At 36.1% G+C, this 19,134-nt stretch overlaps 2 protein-coding genes across 2 annotated transcripts; one reads left to right on the forward strand and one right to left on the reverse strand.

Moving 5' to 3' along the window:
* The first annotated feature begins 6,887 nt into the window (after nt 1-6,887).
* Nucleotides 6,888-14,280, forward strand: LOC110037423 (uncharacterized protein At1g04910-like). Its single transcript, XM_020742071.1, has 9 exons — nt 6,888-7,029; nt 7,105-7,414; nt 9,599-9,666; nt 9,866-9,954; nt 10,039-10,201; nt 10,293-10,582; nt 10,902-11,106; nt 12,147-12,304; nt 13,484-14,280. The coding sequence occupies exons 1-9, from the start codon at nt 7,000-7,002 to the stop codon at nt 13,737-13,739; spliced, it is 1,569 nt and encodes a 522-aa protein (XP_020597730.1). The 5' UTR covers nt 6,888-6,999; the 3' UTR covers nt 13,740-14,280.
* A 1,426-nt stretch (nt 14,281-15,706) lies between these two features.
* On the reverse strand, nt 15,707-17,116 carry LOC110037420 (NAC domain-containing protein 68-like). Its single transcript, XM_020742067.1, is given in 4 exon segments — nt 15,707-16,360; nt 16,476-16,640; nt 16,642-16,760; nt 16,844-17,116. Coding segments are annotated over 4 exon segments (861 nt in total). The 5' UTR covers nt 17,034-17,116; the 3' UTR covers nt 15,707-15,973.
* Nucleotides 17,117-19,134: the final 2,018 nt, after the last annotated feature.

The raw sequence follows: 19,134 nt of genomic DNA on the forward strand, positions 1-19,134 counted from the left end.
AAATCTTACTTTGAATCTTGTTTCTGTTGGTCAATTGTGTGATTCTAGTTTCTCAATTTTACTTTCTTCCACCTCTTCTTATGTGCATTCGCAATCCAGAAGGCTAATTGGGACAGGTCGTAGGCAAGTGGGACCTTATATTCTGGATGAACAAAGAGTTTCAAATGTTGCAGCTTCCAATGTTGACCTGTCAACATTTCGTTTGAGTTTATCATCTTCTAAATTTTATTTATGACACTCTCATCTTGGACATGTCTCTTCTTCTTGTCTAAAATACTTAATTTCTACAGGAGTTTTGGGTGAGTTAAAAACTCATGATATTTCTGATTGTTGTGGTTGTAAATTTGCTAAATTTTCTGCTTTGCCTTTTTTCAAAAAGTTTTTCACTTTCTATCGCACCATTTAACTTGGTTCATTCGGATGTATGGAATCCATCACCTGTTCTTACCAAAGGTGGATCGAGATATTATGTCTCGTTCCTTGATGATAATACTCATTATTGTTGAATTTATCTTATGAAAAATCGTTTTGAATTTTTGAGTGTTTATCAAATGCTTCGTGCATTTGTCAAAACTCAACATAATGTTGTTATTAAGTGTTTTCAATGTGATATGGGAGGTGAATATACCTCTACTAAATTCTCTGAATTACTTGCCTCTAAGGGACTTTTCTTCTCTGATGGGACTTTTCTTCAAATTTATTGTACTGACTCTCCTGAACAAAATGAAGTTACTGAAAGGAAACATCGTCACATTGTTGAAACTGCTCATTCCCTTTTTTATCTGGCTTTGCTCCAAGTGAATTTCGGGGGGAATCTATTCTTACTACAGTATATATTATTATCAGAATTTCATCTTCTGTTACTTCAGCCTCTCTTTGAAAAACTATATGGTCACGCTCTTGATTATTCCGATTTGAAAGTTTTTTGTTCTACTTATTTTGTTCTTCTTCCTCATGTACAACGAAATAAATTGTATTCGTGTTCAGCAATCTGTGTATTTTTTTGTTATGGTGATGGTTAGAAAGGATATCGTTGTTATGATTGTATCACTCAAAAACTTTTTGTTTCACGTCATGTTGTATTTCTTGAGCATATACTATTTTACTCCATTCCTCCTCCTTCTTATAGCCTTACAAAGACTGATCTTATCCCAATTGATCATTTTCACACATATACAGATATTCAACCTCATCATGTGATTCATCATCCAAATAATTTTGATATTGAGCTTTGCAGGGTTAACACTGGTATTCTACAGATTCCAATGCTCCCCCTATCCCTACTGCTCCCCAAGAATCTTCTGTGATTGTGGATCCTCCTCTTCCTCGTTACCCTCAACATGATCGCAAGTCTATTAAATTGCGAGATTTTGTTTACTCCACTTATTCTACTTCTTTTGCTTCCTTTTTAACCTCCATTCACAATTTGTCTAGACCTTCTTCCTATCAAGAGGCTATTCTTGATCCTCTTTGCCAGAAAGCTATGACAGAAGAATTTTCTGCTTTACATAAGACAAATACTTGGGACATTATCTTTCTTCCTTCAGGAAAACGTGCAATTAGTTCTCGTTGGATGTATAAGATCAAAACCAAGTGTGGTGGGTCGGTTGAGGGATATAAAGCTCGTTTGGTTGTTAAAGAACTTTCTCAACAGTATGGTTCGGATTATGAAGAAGTATTTGCTCATGTTTCCAAAATGACTACTATTCAAACTTTTATTGCAGTCACATCTATTCATCAATGGCACATCTCTCAAATGGATATTAAAAATGCATTCTTAAATTGTGATCTTCAAGAGGAAGTTTACATGGTGCCTCCACCAGATGTCTCTCATAATCATTATGTAGTTTGTAAATTAAAGAAAGCTCTCTACGGCCTTAAACAAGCTCCTCGAGCTTGGTTTGAAAAGTTCTCAAGCATCTCTTGGTTTTCATTTTAGCTCACATGACATTGTCTTGTTCCTCAAGAGGACCTCCCATGATTGTATTATACTCTCTTTATATGTTGATGACATGATTATTATTGCGAATGATGATAATGAGATTATAGAGTTGAAATTACAATTAGCTCAACGGTTTAAGATGAAAGATCTCGGTACTCTTCGATATTTTTTGGGGATTGAAGTGGCTCGTTCTCCTAGATGTTATTTTCTTTCCCAATCTAAGTATATTGGCACCATCCTTCTGATACTCGGACAACTGCTACTCCTTTTGAGCTTAATGTTCACTATACCTCTTCAGATGGTGTTCCTTTGTCTGATCTCACTTTGTATCGTATACTTGTTGGTAGCTTGGTATATCTTATCATCACTAGACCTGATATTGCTTATGCAGTACATGTTGTTAGTCAGTTTGTTGCCTCTCCTACTACAGTTCATTAAGCATATGTTCTTCGCATTCTTAGTTATCTTCGAGGCACTCAATTTCAGAATATTCTCTTTCCCGCAACTTCTTCTTTGGAATTACGTGCCTACTCAGATGCTGATTGTGGTGGTGATTCCACCAGTCGTTGTATTTTTCTAGGAGATTCTCTCATTTATTGGAAGAGTAAGAAGAAAACAGTTGTCTCTCGCTCTTCTATCGAAGCTGAGTATCGTTTCATGTATCCACCACTGCAGAAATTGTTTGGTTGTGCTTGTTACTTTCTGATATGGGTGTCTCTTTCTCTAGCCCAACTCCTATGTACTGTGATAACAAGAACGTTATACAAATTACCCGCAACTCAGTCTTTCATGAGCTCACCAAATATATTGAGATTAATTGTCATTTCACTCGTCATCACTTTCAACATGACACCATCATCTTATCCTATATTTCTTCTTTCATTCAACTTGCTGACGTATTACAAAATCACATTTCACTCAACACTTTTGCTTTTTGACTAGCAAACTCTCGATGATCCTCTTGATGCATCGTGAGTATGAGGGGGGATGTTAGATATTATAGTATTTGTATTTTTATTATTTTACCCTACTTAAGGGTAGTTTAGACTTTTTGTTTACTGTATATATATACTCTTGTAATGAGGTGCTTGAGATAATGGAAACCTTAGCCACTTTATATTGTTTCTTCTCTTTCTCTTATTCTTCTCTATTTCAATTGCAATTCTTAACAGTAACATCATCATATTGTACACTCTTCTCTATAAAGAGTGGAATCATTTTATGAGTAAAAAACAACATATTGTAGTTCATTATTATTCACTCTTATCTCCTTATCTCTCTCTCTCTCTCTCTCTCTTTTACTCGCACTCTATCTCTTGGGTGTGATTCATGAACAAATCAAGACTCAACATTATAGATAGTTAGTCTTTCATGTACCCAATTGCTCGCCAAAATTTGCAGGTTTCAACAAATCAAGATTTTGACCTCTCCCCACCTCCTTCCTAAAGTAAAATCTGCAATGATCCGCAAACTTCTGGTTCATGATCCAAAACTCAATCAGTGAATCGAATCAAGACTAATTAGGGCTAGCCCATAAGCGCCAAAAAACAGTTGAATCTGTCCAATGAATTAGCATTACTTTCTAAATCCTCTTTCAGATCTAACTGATCGAGTCCCAGCATAATCACTCCATTACATAAATCCAAAAAAAAAAAAAAGAAAGGGATATTTTCTAGGGTTTCAAACAATGCGGTGTTGTACCTCAATCTTCCCCTTCTTGGCGACCCAGGCCATGCCTTGCCGCCGACAACCACCGTAGTTCTCTGGATATGCACAGATATGGTTGTCGAAGCTTAAAATAGTAAGAAGGTTTACCAACATGCGATATTTACTTATATAACATCTAAACTTCAATTATTACATTTATACAACTTATACTTTGCATAAAAACATATATTTTACTTTTAAAAAATTTAAATTGATGGTATTTTTAAAGTGATATAAGAAAATAAGGTGGTACAACCATAAAAAGCAAAGTTTAGGTGTTAGATATTTGAAAGCATATAACTCTTTAATTTTTACATATATGCCAATCTAACAATTTATGGAAAATATGTAATTTAGAATTCTAAAGTCAAAACAGTGGTATGTTTATGTGATATGAAAATTTCGAGCGGTATAAATGTAAAAAGTAAAATATAAGTCTTAGATATGTAAATACATAATGATTGACTGATATGTATATAAATGTCCTATAGTTTATTGTTATAGAGATATAAATAGATTAATAGTAGAAAAAGCTGCGACAAATGAGAGGTTACAGAGAAGTTGGGAAAAAGTAAATACTACATCGGGAACGAGATACATATGGAGCACCACTCAACTCTTGAAAGATAACGAGTCAGAGCATCACTCACCCGTTGATACAACCCTAGAGGCGAAAACAAGGGATGCCAACATATGCACGAACAATAACACAGTCAAAACCAAAAGATAAAACACAAAACTCAATTATATAAGCTATAGATAACCAAGAAATGATCACGCTTTGATTGTATGACGGTTCGCTGGCTTGGAGGGTTGCCCGGCCCAGCTGAATGTTAAATTAGTGCGGTCTAAGAGTGGCATGTGACTCCCACGTCCGTTGTTTGGTGCTCCGCGCCCCCTTAGTTTACCCTGCATCATAAAGAGTTGTTATTGTTGGTGTTGTTGCTATTAATGGACTATCGTCATACGAGACATTGAAATGTTGCATTTGTGTTATTAAGATTCTTCGACTAAGCTCATTCATATCAAAATTGAACATCGCTTAACATTTTTTTGAAGAAGTATTTAAAATTACAATATTTATATTTACTTGACAAAATTTATTCTTATACTTAGTCCTAAATTACGATTAAGATTTTGAGCTGAGATTGTTATTTCAATTATTTGACTTGGTATGATCTAACTAAAATTCAATAGTAATTTGACTAGTCTAATAATTGTTTTGTATTTAATGAAATTTGGTTATGCATGTGACCTGTCATTAAATTTAATATCATATCATTTGATTTGAATGAACTTATGATTGATTTATAATTTGATCAATTCATTTTAACTTTATAATTATTTCTTGAACAATTGAAATTGGGGCTGAAAGTTCCTCCATATGGTTGAAATAGTTCTCCATGGGGCTAAATAGTCGTCTTCAAGAAGGTTGAATCAAGCCCACCTATCGAAGTGGTCGAAATGAAACCACCTACCAAAGTGGTTGAATCAAACACACCTACCGAAGTAACATATTCAGCTCGCATCTAGTCTTCCTCGATAAGGCAATCTTAAATCTATCCCAACTAAGACAACAATCTAACAAGGCCAATATGGCCACCCCGGACACCTATCATTCTCTTATTTAAAGTTTAGTCTTATCATATAGGTATCAGAGATATTCATCGTACCAGTAAATTCTGACACTGGCCGACAATATGTCATGACCACGACATCAATTTTCTATCAAGATATCAGGAAAATGTCAATGATACATTGTGAGATGCATTATTGAAATTACTTTATAGTTTTCTTTTTCTATTCAGATATCTTTCCTCATTCGAATTCTCATCCTGATCTTCAATTGCAGGATCATTCACTTCTCCTCTCTTTCTCCTTTTCTCAAGTACTTTTCCCGTGACGCTTGGTCTTTTACTGAGTTGCATGTACGCATGATTATTACAAGATCCTACGTCCTAAAAAGACCAAGAATTAAATTGATATCTTTATAAACTTTACGACTAAAATAATCCCGTGCAAAAATTCCAACGAGTACTAAAGAGAAACATTTGCAAAAACATTTGCAAAATGTATATTTCACTTTCATTCCTTTTTGGTTTAATTTTGTAATTACCATAAATAATTTGAACCAAATAAATCCGAATCCATCATCTCTTCAGTAATTCCCGCATTGCAATTATTGAATGTATCAACTCTGTGCCACCATCTTTACTGCTTAGCCAAGTCGAAACAGCATTTGGATACATACCATGTATTGTATTTGCATATCTAGCACTTACATGATTGTCATCTCCCTTTTAGGTCTTCCCTCATTTGATACGCAAATGAGCATAAATTATAGGTCGTGCGGTACAAAATCTATCCATTGTGTATTGCTAAAAATATCGTAACTTAGATGTGAGACAGCTCATAAATGATGATTGAACATGTATCAATCCCTTTAATGTTGATTCTCACTCCACCTACGTGTCAATCCTACGGATCACTTCCCGGGAAGGTGGTAGCTAATGCTTCAATCCGTTAGGTCAGTTTAGTAGGTCGATTTGTCAGGTCACTTCGAAGTGTAATTTTAATGGATCTGGCGAAGTATGAAATTGGATTGGTGACTAGCTTTACAACAACAATAACAACTACAAGCCTTTATCCCGCTAGGTAGTGACAGCTACATAAATCCTTTTTCTACATTGAGTCAGACTGAGTGTCATAATTTCATTTAATTCTAACAGATTAAGATAACTTTTTATACAATATGCCTAAGTCTTTTTAGGTCTATGTCTGTATTTCGTAACATAAGTCGAATCTAAAAGATTAACTCTCGTGATAGCATTATCAGATGATCTACATTTAATGTGAATTATATAGTTCTTCAAATATCAGCTAATTGGAAATGAGGCTGAGAAAAAATATTTTCAAAGAAACAATTAAATATTACAATAAAGAACATAACTTTTAACGGCAAAATAAAAATTAAATAAAATTTGACTAATGGAGAAATATTCATATTTTTATTTTATAAAAAAATAATATTTTAAAAAAATTAAATTCAAATGAATCCCAATATTCAATGGCATTCAAAATTTGTTAAATAAAAAAAAAAATCTTTGAAATTTGTTGGGAGGTAACCATATGGTATGTTTCCTCCTCGGATTCATGGATTCCAAAAAAAAAAAAATGGTTTTTTTTTTATGGTTTTTTTTTTCTATATTTATTGTTAATTAACACAATTAAAGAAGAAAGATTCAAGGCGGAGAGAGAGAGAGCGGAGAGGGGAAGGTGCGAGCAAGTGAGAGCTCATCGCCAACTCCCACTCTGCAATCGTCAGGCGAACTGTCCCACTCTCATCTGCAATGAATCTCTTCAGGGAAGGAGAAAAAAAGGTATTTTTTTTATGATTTTTGGTTTTTTGTTGCTTTTGGGAGGGATTTCTGATCGAAACCGCAATGCTGGTTCAGATTCGGAGAGCCATCTTCATGGTGGAGCGGAAAAAGGCCGCCGGCGGCGGCGGTGCGGTCGCCGGAGGAGGAAGAAGGCATGGGTTGAGAACTTGGGTGCTGAGGGTGGGAACGAGCGTAATGGTGTGGACGATGATGATGCAGCTGACCTCCATGCCGCAGGTTTGGCAGCCGCGGCTCTCTCGTTCATGGCCGGTTTCCTGCTTTGGGAGAAGAGGAAGTGATCCTAATTCCACCAATTACTCCATTCTTGAAAGCGAGAGCTCGCTTGGGGGTTACAGGGCATCTCCGCCGGCGTTGGTACCAAGAAGTAAGTTGATTTCTTCGTTTCTAGGGTTTGGATTCAGAGGGAAATTTGTTCAGTTCTTTTTGAATCTAGGGTTTGGATGGGTAAATCTTGCCGGATTTAGTTGAGGATTTCTTATAGCTTTTAGGGATTTGGTATTAGTAAAGTGCTGCAGAGCAAATTAGTTTGTGAAACAAGATGGATTCAGCAACAACAAAACAAAATAAAAATGAAATTTTTATAGAGAGTATGTAACAGAGATAGCCTAAAATTGTTATTTTGGGAGGCATTCTTGATAAGAGAGAGATTAGGACTGAAGTTTCTTGATTTATAAATATCTTCCTTTCTCAACTGAATTTCTAATTTGGGAAGGTAGGTTTGATATGGTAAAGAAAAATTTAAGAGGTCTGATAAAAAAATATATGTTTTGTCACCATCATTATCATGGCTGTTTGGTTTGGCCATTCTAAAGATAGTTTTGGACCTAAATTTAAGATTAACATGCTGCATTAATGAATTTAGAAAGAGAAAGTTAGAACATAACAAGAAAATGCTGTGATGTTATAATGAATATGGAAAGTTTGTGGTCAAAGAACAATAAAACTTTGGGAAATTTACATAATAGCGCACAATTCCTATGTATTTGCATATTGCTTTTCTAAACTTCCATATTTATATATATAGCTCTTTTGTGTTTTAAACCCATGCACGAAGATGTGTATTTCACTTTTAAAAAGTGGTATTAGTGTTTTTTTCAATGTGTTTTTAAAGATTAAAGTGGTATATGTGTAAATATAAATATTTAGGTGTGAAATATGTAAATGCATTAGAATTGTGTGCCATGAAAGTAAATGCCCCAAAAACTTCAGGTGCTCAAAATGTTTGTTGAGAGGGGTGCTCATTTTGATGGCTTGAACGGGAGTATGCATACTTGTTAACTATTAGAGAATATTGTTCGGCTCTGTCTAATTTTAGGAGTGATGCTAAGATCTTTTTAGACCAAAATTTTTGTTGCACAGCCTATTCTTTTTTATTAAGAAAGAGAAACATATGGCCAAACATGAAAATATTGCCATATATAGTCAATAAGAAAACATTTGAATGCTAATTTTAGCTTTGTTCAATGGATCATGGTCTTTGTTTCCGCGGAGTGTGATATTGTAAGAGTTTTGATGAGTAGCCCACGAATATTATTTCCATGACACTTGTAGAGAAATGTTTGAACAAAAATTATGTTGTTAAACAAATTTGTTGCTCGTTTTCCTCATTAGTCCTTTTGTCGTCGTGTTGTTTTTCTTTTTCTTTTTTGTTTGGTACATTAAACCATAAATATACAAAAATGTAACTAATCCTTAAAAGAGGAACTCTTATTCCCCTTAAGATTCAAAGCATAAAAAGAATAAGTGTCATAATCAATACAATTAAGCCTTATGTTAATTTAAATCTTGCCTTTTTTTTTCAGCATGTACTTAGAGTAAACTTTTTATCACAGTTTCATTTTATCAAATTTACTTTGAACTTCATATGAAACTAAGTCTGGTAACGCCTTTCATACAAAAAAATTAGGAATTGAAGATGGTTCTTCAATCAACCAATATATAGTCCCAACTTGGTTAAAGGGATAAGTTTTAGAAAGACCGGATGTGGAACAACTCATTTAGCTTTTTTGGCTTGCATATGGAAAGATAGAGGTTAGGTCTAAGCATGAAGTTCTTGACATTAAATTAACTTTCTCATATTTGGTTGGGGCCAATGATTATTCTGTGCCTTAAGAGATTGATATAATATAGATTGTATTAAAAGCAATGATAAAATAGCACATAGCGGAAGTAAATCAGGTCTAATAATTACCAATATTTGACATTGGTTGAATGCTTTCGTATGTTTGTCCAATTTTGGAATTCATGCGAATTTGTAATATGCTTTATTGAGTTGATCGATTGATTATAGCTCTAATGTTTTTGTGCATAATCTATCAAAATATTCTCATTATTGCTAATGCTATAAAAATTATCATGTTTATGCATGCTTTGATGAATGGCAGATTTTGCCAGTAGGAAAGACTTTCTTTTTTGTAGTTTTATGATGCTCTATAATTTTTAGGAACTTTGCAGGGTTTCATAAAACCAAATAGGATGAATTCACTTCTTTTCTATAAGATTCCTTTAGGACTTGTGCACATTTTCTTAATATACACTTTTTTTATAGGGATTTACAAAAGCAACGGCTATCTTCTGGTTTCCTGCAATGGTGGTCTCAACCAGATGCGAGCTGCGGTGCGCAAAGTTTCAAGTTTTTTTTTCTTTTTTTTTTGGGGCATTTAAAGCACACATTTCTTATATGAAAATTTAGAGTAAATACATAAGAATTGTGTGCTAAGTATGTAAATTTCCCTTTTTTCTTTTTGCTGATTTGAAAGGTCAGCTTTCACTGCCGCTCTCATGTAATTCCTTTTATAAATTTCTGATCTTTCAGATCTGTGATATGGTCACAATAGCTCGATATTTGAATCTAACATTAGTAATTCCAGAACTTGATAAAAGGTCTTTCTGGGCAGATCCGAGGTATGTCCGAAACCACAAACTCGCTTTAAGATGTTCTATGATGAATCTGTGTAATGTTCTATAATCATCGAGTATTCGTTGCAGCAATTTTGGTGATATATTTAACATTCGGCATTTCATCAATTCTTTAAAAGATGAGGTCAAGATAGTTAAATCACTCCCAAACAAATTTGATTCCAAAGTTCATGGAGGTCTGTTCTCCATGCCTCCGGTCAGCTGGTCTAGAGAAACATACTATTTAAATCAGGTCCCATTTATGTTTTTGATATTATTCGCTCTTTTTTTTTTTAGTTTTTTTTTTCGTGCATAATCAATGAAGCTGATCATATTTGAAGCAGATATTACCTCTTATAAGGAAGCACAAGGTGCTTCATTTCAATAAGACGGATGCTCGACTTGCAAATAATGGCCTTCCTATCGAACTCCAAATGTTACGATGTCGTGTTAATTATGAGGCATTGCGATTTACTCCGCCGATTGAGGCGTTGGGCAAAAAGATTATATCTGTTCTTCGAAAGAATGGATTTTTTGTTGTGTTGCATCTACGATATGAGATGGATATGCTTGCATTTTCCGGGTGCACACACGGGTGTTCTGATGCGGAAATTAACGAACTCACGGAGATGAGGTTTGTTCTTATCCTTCAAGAATGTTTGTACTCCTTGCCATCTTTATTGGGAATTTTACATGCATAGCACACAATGTTTATGTATTTTCATGTCTCACATTTATACTTTCATATTTACTCAGATGCATGAAAAGGTGTATTTCATTTTTAAAAATGGTAAGTGTTATTTTTGATGTGATAATAAAGATTTGAATGCTTGGGGTGTAAATATGAAAGTTTAGGTGTGAGATATGTAAATACTTAACAATTGTGTGCTATGTATGTAAATGGCCTTTTTAAATTTTAATGGAAACTCACTTGAATTTGCTTCGGTTTTCAGATATGCTTATCCATGGTGGAAGGAGAAAGAAATAGACTCAGAGAACAAAAGGTTGGAAGGTTTATGTCCTCTTACACCAGAGGAGATGACTTTAGTGTTACAAGCACTAGGAATTCCAACGGACACTCAGATTTATGTGGCCTCTGGAGAAATATATGGCGGTGAGGGAAGGCTGGCTGCTTTGAAGGCTGTGTTTCCTAAAATTGTAAGTTTTTTTTTTTGCATTTTTATTTTGGGGCATTTACATGCATATCACATGTTTTTATGTATTTACGTATCTATCATGCAAACTTTATTTTTTTTATATTTATACCACCCAAATGTTTCATATGACATAAAAAAATACCACGATTTCAACTTTTAAGAAGGGAAATACACCTTTTCATACATAGGTAAGGTGGCATGTTTGTAAAAAATGATGTTTGGGTGTTAGAAAATACATAGGAATGGAGTGGAATGTATTTAAATCTTCTATTATTTTCTCAAAGACGACAAGTACTGTTTTTCTTTTTTATGTGTGCATGGTGGTTGATGTTTTTGGAGGGGTGGGTTACTTTTAGACCACCAAAAACTTTTATATCATATCAAATATATTACTATTTTAAAAGGTGAAATACACCGTTCATGCATAGGCAAGATTGTATACATGTAAAAAAGGAAAATATCAAAATGGTCCTCAAATCTTCAAATTCTTTGTGGTCATATTAGTCCATAAAAGTGTTAATTCAGTCTCTGTACTCTTTTAATGAGGGATAAAAGAATCTTTTATTGGGACTGTTTCAACCAATATTAAAAGAGTATGAGACTAATTTGACACTTTTTCATACTCTAGGAGTAAAAATGACCTCATGTAAATGGTTAGAAGAGTATTTTGGCACTTCACTCACTTGTAATGGGGGCTAAACTAATCCGCTATGGGAATTATTTCAGCACATATTTAAAGATTATGAGACAAATTTGGCACTTTTGTAGATAGGGATTAAAATAGCTCCATGTAAATAGTCATGAGATTCAACAACAACAACAACAACAACAAAGCCTTAATCCCACTACGTGGGGTCGGCTATGTCATGATTTTTTCGACAAGTTTTACGCTGGCTGTCGACTACCTAACGCAACCCTCCACTTTTCTCATCCGGGCTAAGTCATGAGATTATATGTAAAAATTAAAGTTTAGGTTTTAGATATGTAAATACATAGGAATTGAGTGTTATGTAAATCTCCCCTATTTTTTTCTTCTCTCAGGTAAGGAAAGAGATGATTCTAAGTTCCAATGAGTTGAGCCCCTTCCAAAATCACTCCACACAGATGGCTGCGCTTGACTACCTTGTTTCTGTTGCCAGTGATATATTCATTCCTAGCTATGATGGTAACATGGCAAGAGTTGTGGAAGGCCATAGAAGGTTTTGTCCTCCCCTCCATCTCCTCCACCAAAACTCTTTTTTTTTTAATTTCAATTTACTTTTTTAATCCAAATCAGTGCAGATTCATGTCTACGTAGTTTGTATTCATTTGCAACCTTTCATTCTTTACTCATATTTTTCTGATTTTGGGGCCATTTCGTCGGCTATAAAAGGATTGCAGTGTAATTGAAATGTAGTGTACAACAACAACAACAATAAGTCTTTATCCCATTGAGGTCGGAATTGAACACTTCAATCCTTCACACTGTCATTGCCGTGTCCCAAGTCCTCCGAATTCGAAAAGTGGAGGGTTGTGTTAGACAGTCGACAACAATGTAAAATTTGTCGAAAAAATCATGTCAATAATCATTTAAATCATAATTGAAATGTAGTGTATTAGAAATATTTTAAAATTTTTTGGTTTAATGCATGATAAATGAATGTGATTATTTTTTAGTGTTTGGTTTGAAGTAAAATGAAATTAATGTAAAACCTGGGCGGCGACAACAATAAGTGATGGCAATAGCGGGGGTGGTTGTTCCGTTGGGTGACTGCAATAACCATAGTTTGACATGTATTTGAAGCACGATCAATTCTGATGAGTTTGGAATTCTCCATAATTGAATTGAAGAGGGAGTTTGAAATTCACTAGGATTTTGCTCAGTTTTGCATTTTTTTGGTGCCAAACATCAAATTTTGCTCACTATAATACCACTTATGTCAAGAAAGACACATGTAGACCTAAAAAAACTTGGGCATGTTCTATAAAAAAAATGATCTTAATCTATTAGAATTAATAAAATAATGGCACTCAATAGGACACAATGTAGAAAAAAAGATTCATGTAGCCGACCCCACCTATTGGGATAAAAGATTGTTGTTATTGTTGTATAATGATACCTATGCGATTTAATAAGTTAAAAAAAAGAAAATGTACATGCATTCTAGACAATTCTTATGAATTTATATATCTAGCACTCGAAGTTTGATATTTACATTTACAACACCTTTGGTGTCAAAATCCTGCATGAAAATGTATCTTTCACTTTTAGAAAGTTAATCATGGTACTATTTTTGCTGTGATGTTAAAAGATTTGAGTGACATGACTATAAACATAAGACTTATATGGTATATATGTAAAAGCCTCCTAAAAAATGATTTTTTTTTTACTTGCACAGGTACAATGGATTCCTGAAGACCATCCTTCTCCATAGAAAACTGCTGGTGGAGCTTCTGGATCTGTACAAGGAAGAGAAGCTCTCATGGGATCAGTTCAGAACAGCCGTCATTGAGATCCACAAGAACAGGATTGGCCTCCCAACTTCAAGGAAGGTCCTACCAGGGCGGCCGAAAGAAGAAAACTATTTCTATGCCAATCCCCATGAGTGCCTCGGCTCGCCGAGCCCGTCAAACTTGCACATTAACAGGCTATAACATTTGAATCCAGACCAGAATTCAGTCTATTTTTGTTCTTTTCTTCGTTGCTCCGGCCAGTCGGACGGCCGTTGGTGCTGGAGAGAGAGAATAGGTGTTCATTCGGCCCCGGCGCAAAGAGTTCGGAGGCTGTCACAAACTCTCCCCATCCAGGTTCCTTCCTTACTGTAATTCTTTCTGGCTGTATTCTGCTTGGAGCATTCTTTTTTTTTTCTTTTTTACATTTGTAATATTTAATTGTTATTGGCCTTCTATACATGCCTCATTAACACACATTTCAAAGAATTATAGCTCGCCATTGTTGCTCTCACATGAAAGTTGAGATTTTTAAGGTATGTTTAGTTTTGTGTTTGGATTGTTGAAATATACATCGGTGTAAAAGTATGAAATCGTTGGCTTTTGATCATAGGCTTGACTTTTTTTGGTTGAATGTTGGTTTGATCGTTAGTATGTTGGGGATATACATACATAACACTCAAATCTCTTAATGTTGTGTATCTCACACCCAAACTTCAATATTTATGTTGTCTATAGCATCATGTTAATAGTGTTTGACGATCTCGCTGGATAGGTGAGTGACGGAGTAGTAGTGGGATGGATTGCTGTGGACAAAGACCTCTGAAACTCTCATCATTCTCCTCCTTCAGTAATGTTGGGATCACGATATAAAAATATCTCTAAAACCTCTATCTTTCTCATTTAGCTACAACGAGATTTTACAGAGTGCTAAAGACCTTCGAAACTCTCATCTTTCTCCACCTTTTGCACTGCCCTTACCCTAAACCATTGATGAAGTTAACCATCGATTGGGCTCGTCGGAGCTCGAAGAAGGGTGAGAAGATATATGAATAGTGGAGTGGTTTATTTTTATTTGAATGTTTTAGGCACCGAATATATCAATATTGAAGTTTAGGTATGAGATACATAATATTTTAATAATTTTGATTGCGATGTAAATACCCCTACCATATGAAGTTTGAGTCTGAGATACGTAATATTAATAGTTATGAGTGGGATGTATGTAAATCCCCTAATTTTGAGTGTGATATATGTAAAATAAATTATTTTTTTCAAAATTTTTTACTAAATATCTAAGATTTTCTTAATGTTGACATATATATCAAAATAAAAGATCTATTCAATAGGTCCCATGAAAAAAATAAAAATTAAAGACCCAATAATTGTTCTCCTTTTGGTCATAAAGATGAGAGGAGATTGTTATTCTCTCTTTTAACACCCTTGTACTACTATCATAATTGTAGCTCATATATTCCTCAATGATATTTTGCCCACTTGAATTATGAATCAAAGGGTATGCATGACAAGACACTAAGCCCTCTGTAAGCTGAGTTTGACTCAGATTTGTTCCCCTTAAACAAATATTCACTCCAAGTCTATAAGATTTCTTAAGACAACAATTTATGATTATTGACAAGGTTTCTTCTGTCAGGTTAGGTCGATTACCTCCTCTGAATAAGTAGACCAGGAGTCATAACAATCTAAGATAATGAAACCTCAGATCTTGATCGGGATTATCATACTTTGACTAAATAGACCCAGGAGTAACTAAATCCCTTTTTGTATAAAAAAAAGGATGATTACATCGAGGCCACCGAAATGTTAATATTTACAAATTAGTCATTCAAGTGATTTTATTAAACTATCGAATTGATGAATTTATGTCACTATCAAATTATTGAGAATTTGACAAAAATGAAAAGGGCTTTTATATACATAATTATCTGTCTCACACGTAAGCTTCAATAAATACAAACATCATAAGTAAATAACACTTATTATCATATTTTAATAATTAAATTCATCTTTTCATATATAGATAGTGTTATGTTAGTAAAGTGAAAGCTTTGGTGTGAGATTAATGAATCCATAGAATTGGGTGCTATGTATATAATTTTCAGAAATGAAAAATATGGGTTGGGATTTTATAATTAATTTTGATATTTGAGTTTAAATTTAAAAAATGTTTTAAAGAGGCTGGTTGATTTGTGAATGTCAAGTTTTGGGTGGTATGTATGCAATTGATTTTATATTCATAGATCAGGGAGAGAAATATTTACATAAAAGTTTGATGTTAGAGTGACATATTGAGGTGCAATATCATCTCAACATCATCCAAATACCACTGTCTGTACGTGTGAATGCCGCACGTAGATGTCAATTCCTCTCCCCTCTTCCGGCCTGCGGCGGCCGGCATCAAATTCTGATCAATCTCTTCAAAAGGAGGGTACATTCGCGGCCACCGACTTGGGAGAAACTAAGCTCAAAACATAGCAATCCTGGGTCGAAACATTGAACGCCGCCGGAGCCGTCGATGCAAAAGGCCCAAAAGAATTCTGCAAATCTTCAAGATTCAAATCCGAATACCAATCGTATTCCTCCTTGATTACCGGCGCCGGCATCGGCGCCGCCGCCGGAATCTGCGCTGCACCTGAACTCGGATTCATATCCATTCTTTCCTGCCCGAAATTATCAAAATCTGGCAACTCGATGTCAGACTCCGGCGTCCTGAAACTCTCCTCCATCAAATCCATCTCCTCCTTCGGCCTCTTTTCCCATCCTTTCTTCTTATTGTACAGTCGGCACAGAACCCAATCATCCAACTGCAATAAAACTGCAATTTTTAGCTCAATTCTCGAATTCTTTCAGTTCCTAAATTCGAAAAATCGTATAAAAATTAAAACTTTTGGGTGATCTGATTAATTATCAGTTTATTACCCTCAAGCTCCCATTTCTCCTCGCACTGCGATTGGCATCAACCAGGCGATACTCATGCATGATCCAATCTGTCTTCGCCCCCTTCGGCGGCTTCCCGTCGTAGAAAACCAGAGCTTTCTTGATCCCAATCGGCCGCGAATTCCCCGCCGGCGTCACCGGCTTTTTTTGCCCCCGTGGCCTTCCAGTACCCTCGCCCGGCGGCGCGGTTCGGCCGAGATCCGTTGGGGTACTTCCGATCACGCGGCGTGAAGAAGTACCATTCCCTCGTCCCGAACAACGCCTTATCTGCTCCCCAACAGAATCCCCATCAGCGAACAGAGAAGCAAAACGAATTAAGGGAGTGAACATAAGGTGTCCGACGAAAGTACCAGGCAAGTCCCAAGGGTTATATTTGTACAAATCGAGCTCGGCGATGATCGGAACGGGGAGCGGCTGATGAGAAGCTCGCCGGCAGAGGTAGTGGACCAGAAGCTCTTCGTCGGTGGGGTGGAAGCGGAATCCCGGCGGCAAGTTCAGCTCCGCCTCTGCGTCTCTGAGCCTTCTTCCTCCTCCTCCCATCTCTCTCTCTCTCTCTGTCTCGCTGTTCGTCTCCGGAGGCGGAGCGGTATAAATACCTCGAAATGTCGGCGGGGGAAACGTGGCAAGTTTGGGAGCTGACACGTATTGTGGGTGTGAAGTGGTGGCGCAAATGGTCTCGCGGGCTTGTTACGGTTTGTTTGGTCGAGGTTAATTGGGTTGGCGTTGAGGTCACCGCATTCATCCCCCCCGGGTATTATGCACGTGTCCGTGCGAGCTGATAGAGACCACGTCGGCTGCAAGTGGATGGTGACGTGGAGCCCGGCTGGCAGTTTGGGGAGGAATGCTGTTCGGTGGACGGTGGATTGGATTGGATCAATGATGATTATCGTGGATGGTGACGTGTGATCTGACGTCGCCGAGTACGGCATTCGGTGGGTCCGGTTTATTTGCTATTATGGATTGCGAACCGGGTTCGGCATGGAGTCGAGTGAGTCGAACCCCCAGTGAATTGTTCAACTTAATTGAGCTCTGATGAAATTCTAATAAATAATTAAATAAATAAACTTTAAATTATTTACACACATAGTTTCATTATTTAATTTAAAAATAAATATTTTAATTCGATAGCTTTAGAACTTCTTGTGTGAACATGGGTGATGCGGTTGATAGCAATTTGGTTGGAGGAGATGTTGTCTCTGATGAAGTGAAAATCAATTTTGAAGTTTTATAGGAGCATGAAAGATTGGGTTATTTGCAACAATGGGTGGTGGCCAGCTCCTATTAGTCAGCGTCAGCTATCATCGATCGCCACCTGCTCGTTACAGTGAAGTCCCCTGTGAAGTCACAATGTGCGCTGCAAAATCCCATTGTACTTTCTGACAGCGCACCCTAGATACGGTGTACTAATGCCCCATGAAGGTGTAACAATGCATCATATATATGGTGCAATGTCAAGCCCTGATAACGATGTCCCAACACATTCAGGATACGGTGTAACAATGCATCACAAAGACGGTGCAGCAACACACCTCAGAAGTGATGCAACGACGCCTTCTGAAGATGATATAACAATGTATTTCGAATAAGTTGTAACAACGACATACACCGATGATGGTATAACAACACCCTCACATGTGGTTCAATGACACAACTCGAATATGGTCTAACACTGCACCTTCAAAGATGGTGACATTTTCCATACTCCTAAAGCTCCCAACTCCGACCCCCCTGTTTCGTTTTTTTAGCGAGCTTTCAGAGTCATCAGCTTGTTTTATCATCATCGTATAATTCTCTTTTCAAATCCAACGCAGCTAGATAATACACCCAATTTATAAGATATTAACCAAGGAATCTATGCATCTTGAATTCTTGATCAGCCTTTCATCAATGGTTCCCCACAAAATAGAAAATAGGCAAGTAGATCGAGCCATCCTGCCAAATCCCTCCTATAAAATTTGCAAGTAGCTTGCACTGAGTAAGAAAGTTTCATTCTAAGAAAAAATGTTAGCTTGTGGTAGCACCGGAAATATGCAGAGGGCAAGCCCCCGACTGGGGAGGAGAGGGCGAGGAGATACGAACCGAACTTGTTAGGGAAGGAGAGGCGAGCCGAATCTCAAGATATGCGAACTTGTGAATTGGACGGACCACAAGTTGATAAATTTTATTTCTGGATTTTTGTTCGAGTTGAGTGTTTAGTAGGTGGGCCAGTTTTGGCCGAATCGTGCATTGACTAAATCAATGTGGTTCAGGACGGACCGAGCCCGCCCATGACCAACAGGCTTATGGCGACCCTGTCGGGCCACATCTTCTCTTAACCAACATGTTACATATCTATAAGCACAATAAATAAAAAATGTAAATAGGGTTATAAATTCTTAAAACAGTCATCAGATATATAGCCCAATATTTAAACTAAAAGGAACAGCATTTATGCTATATAATGTGACCTCAAAATCAATAATAAAAGGTTCCATAAATATGAATGTCACGTCTCCATAAAAGAACTATAAAGTGCAAAATATCTGTTCTTTTTTGGTTTTTAATAAGGAAAAAATATCTAAGAATATTATATAATTTACTTTAGAATTGCTTCACAAATTATTAATTTTACTATAATTTATATATATATATATAACGCCTT

The sequence above is a fragment of the Phalaenopsis equestris genome, unplaced genomic scaffold, assembly GCF_001263595.1.
Source record: "Phalaenopsis equestris unplaced genomic scaffold, ASM126359v1 Scaffold219149, whole genome shotgun sequence".
Classification (NCBI taxonomy): domain Eukaryota; kingdom Viridiplantae; phylum Streptophyta; class Magnoliopsida; order Asparagales; family Orchidaceae; genus Phalaenopsis; species Phalaenopsis equestris.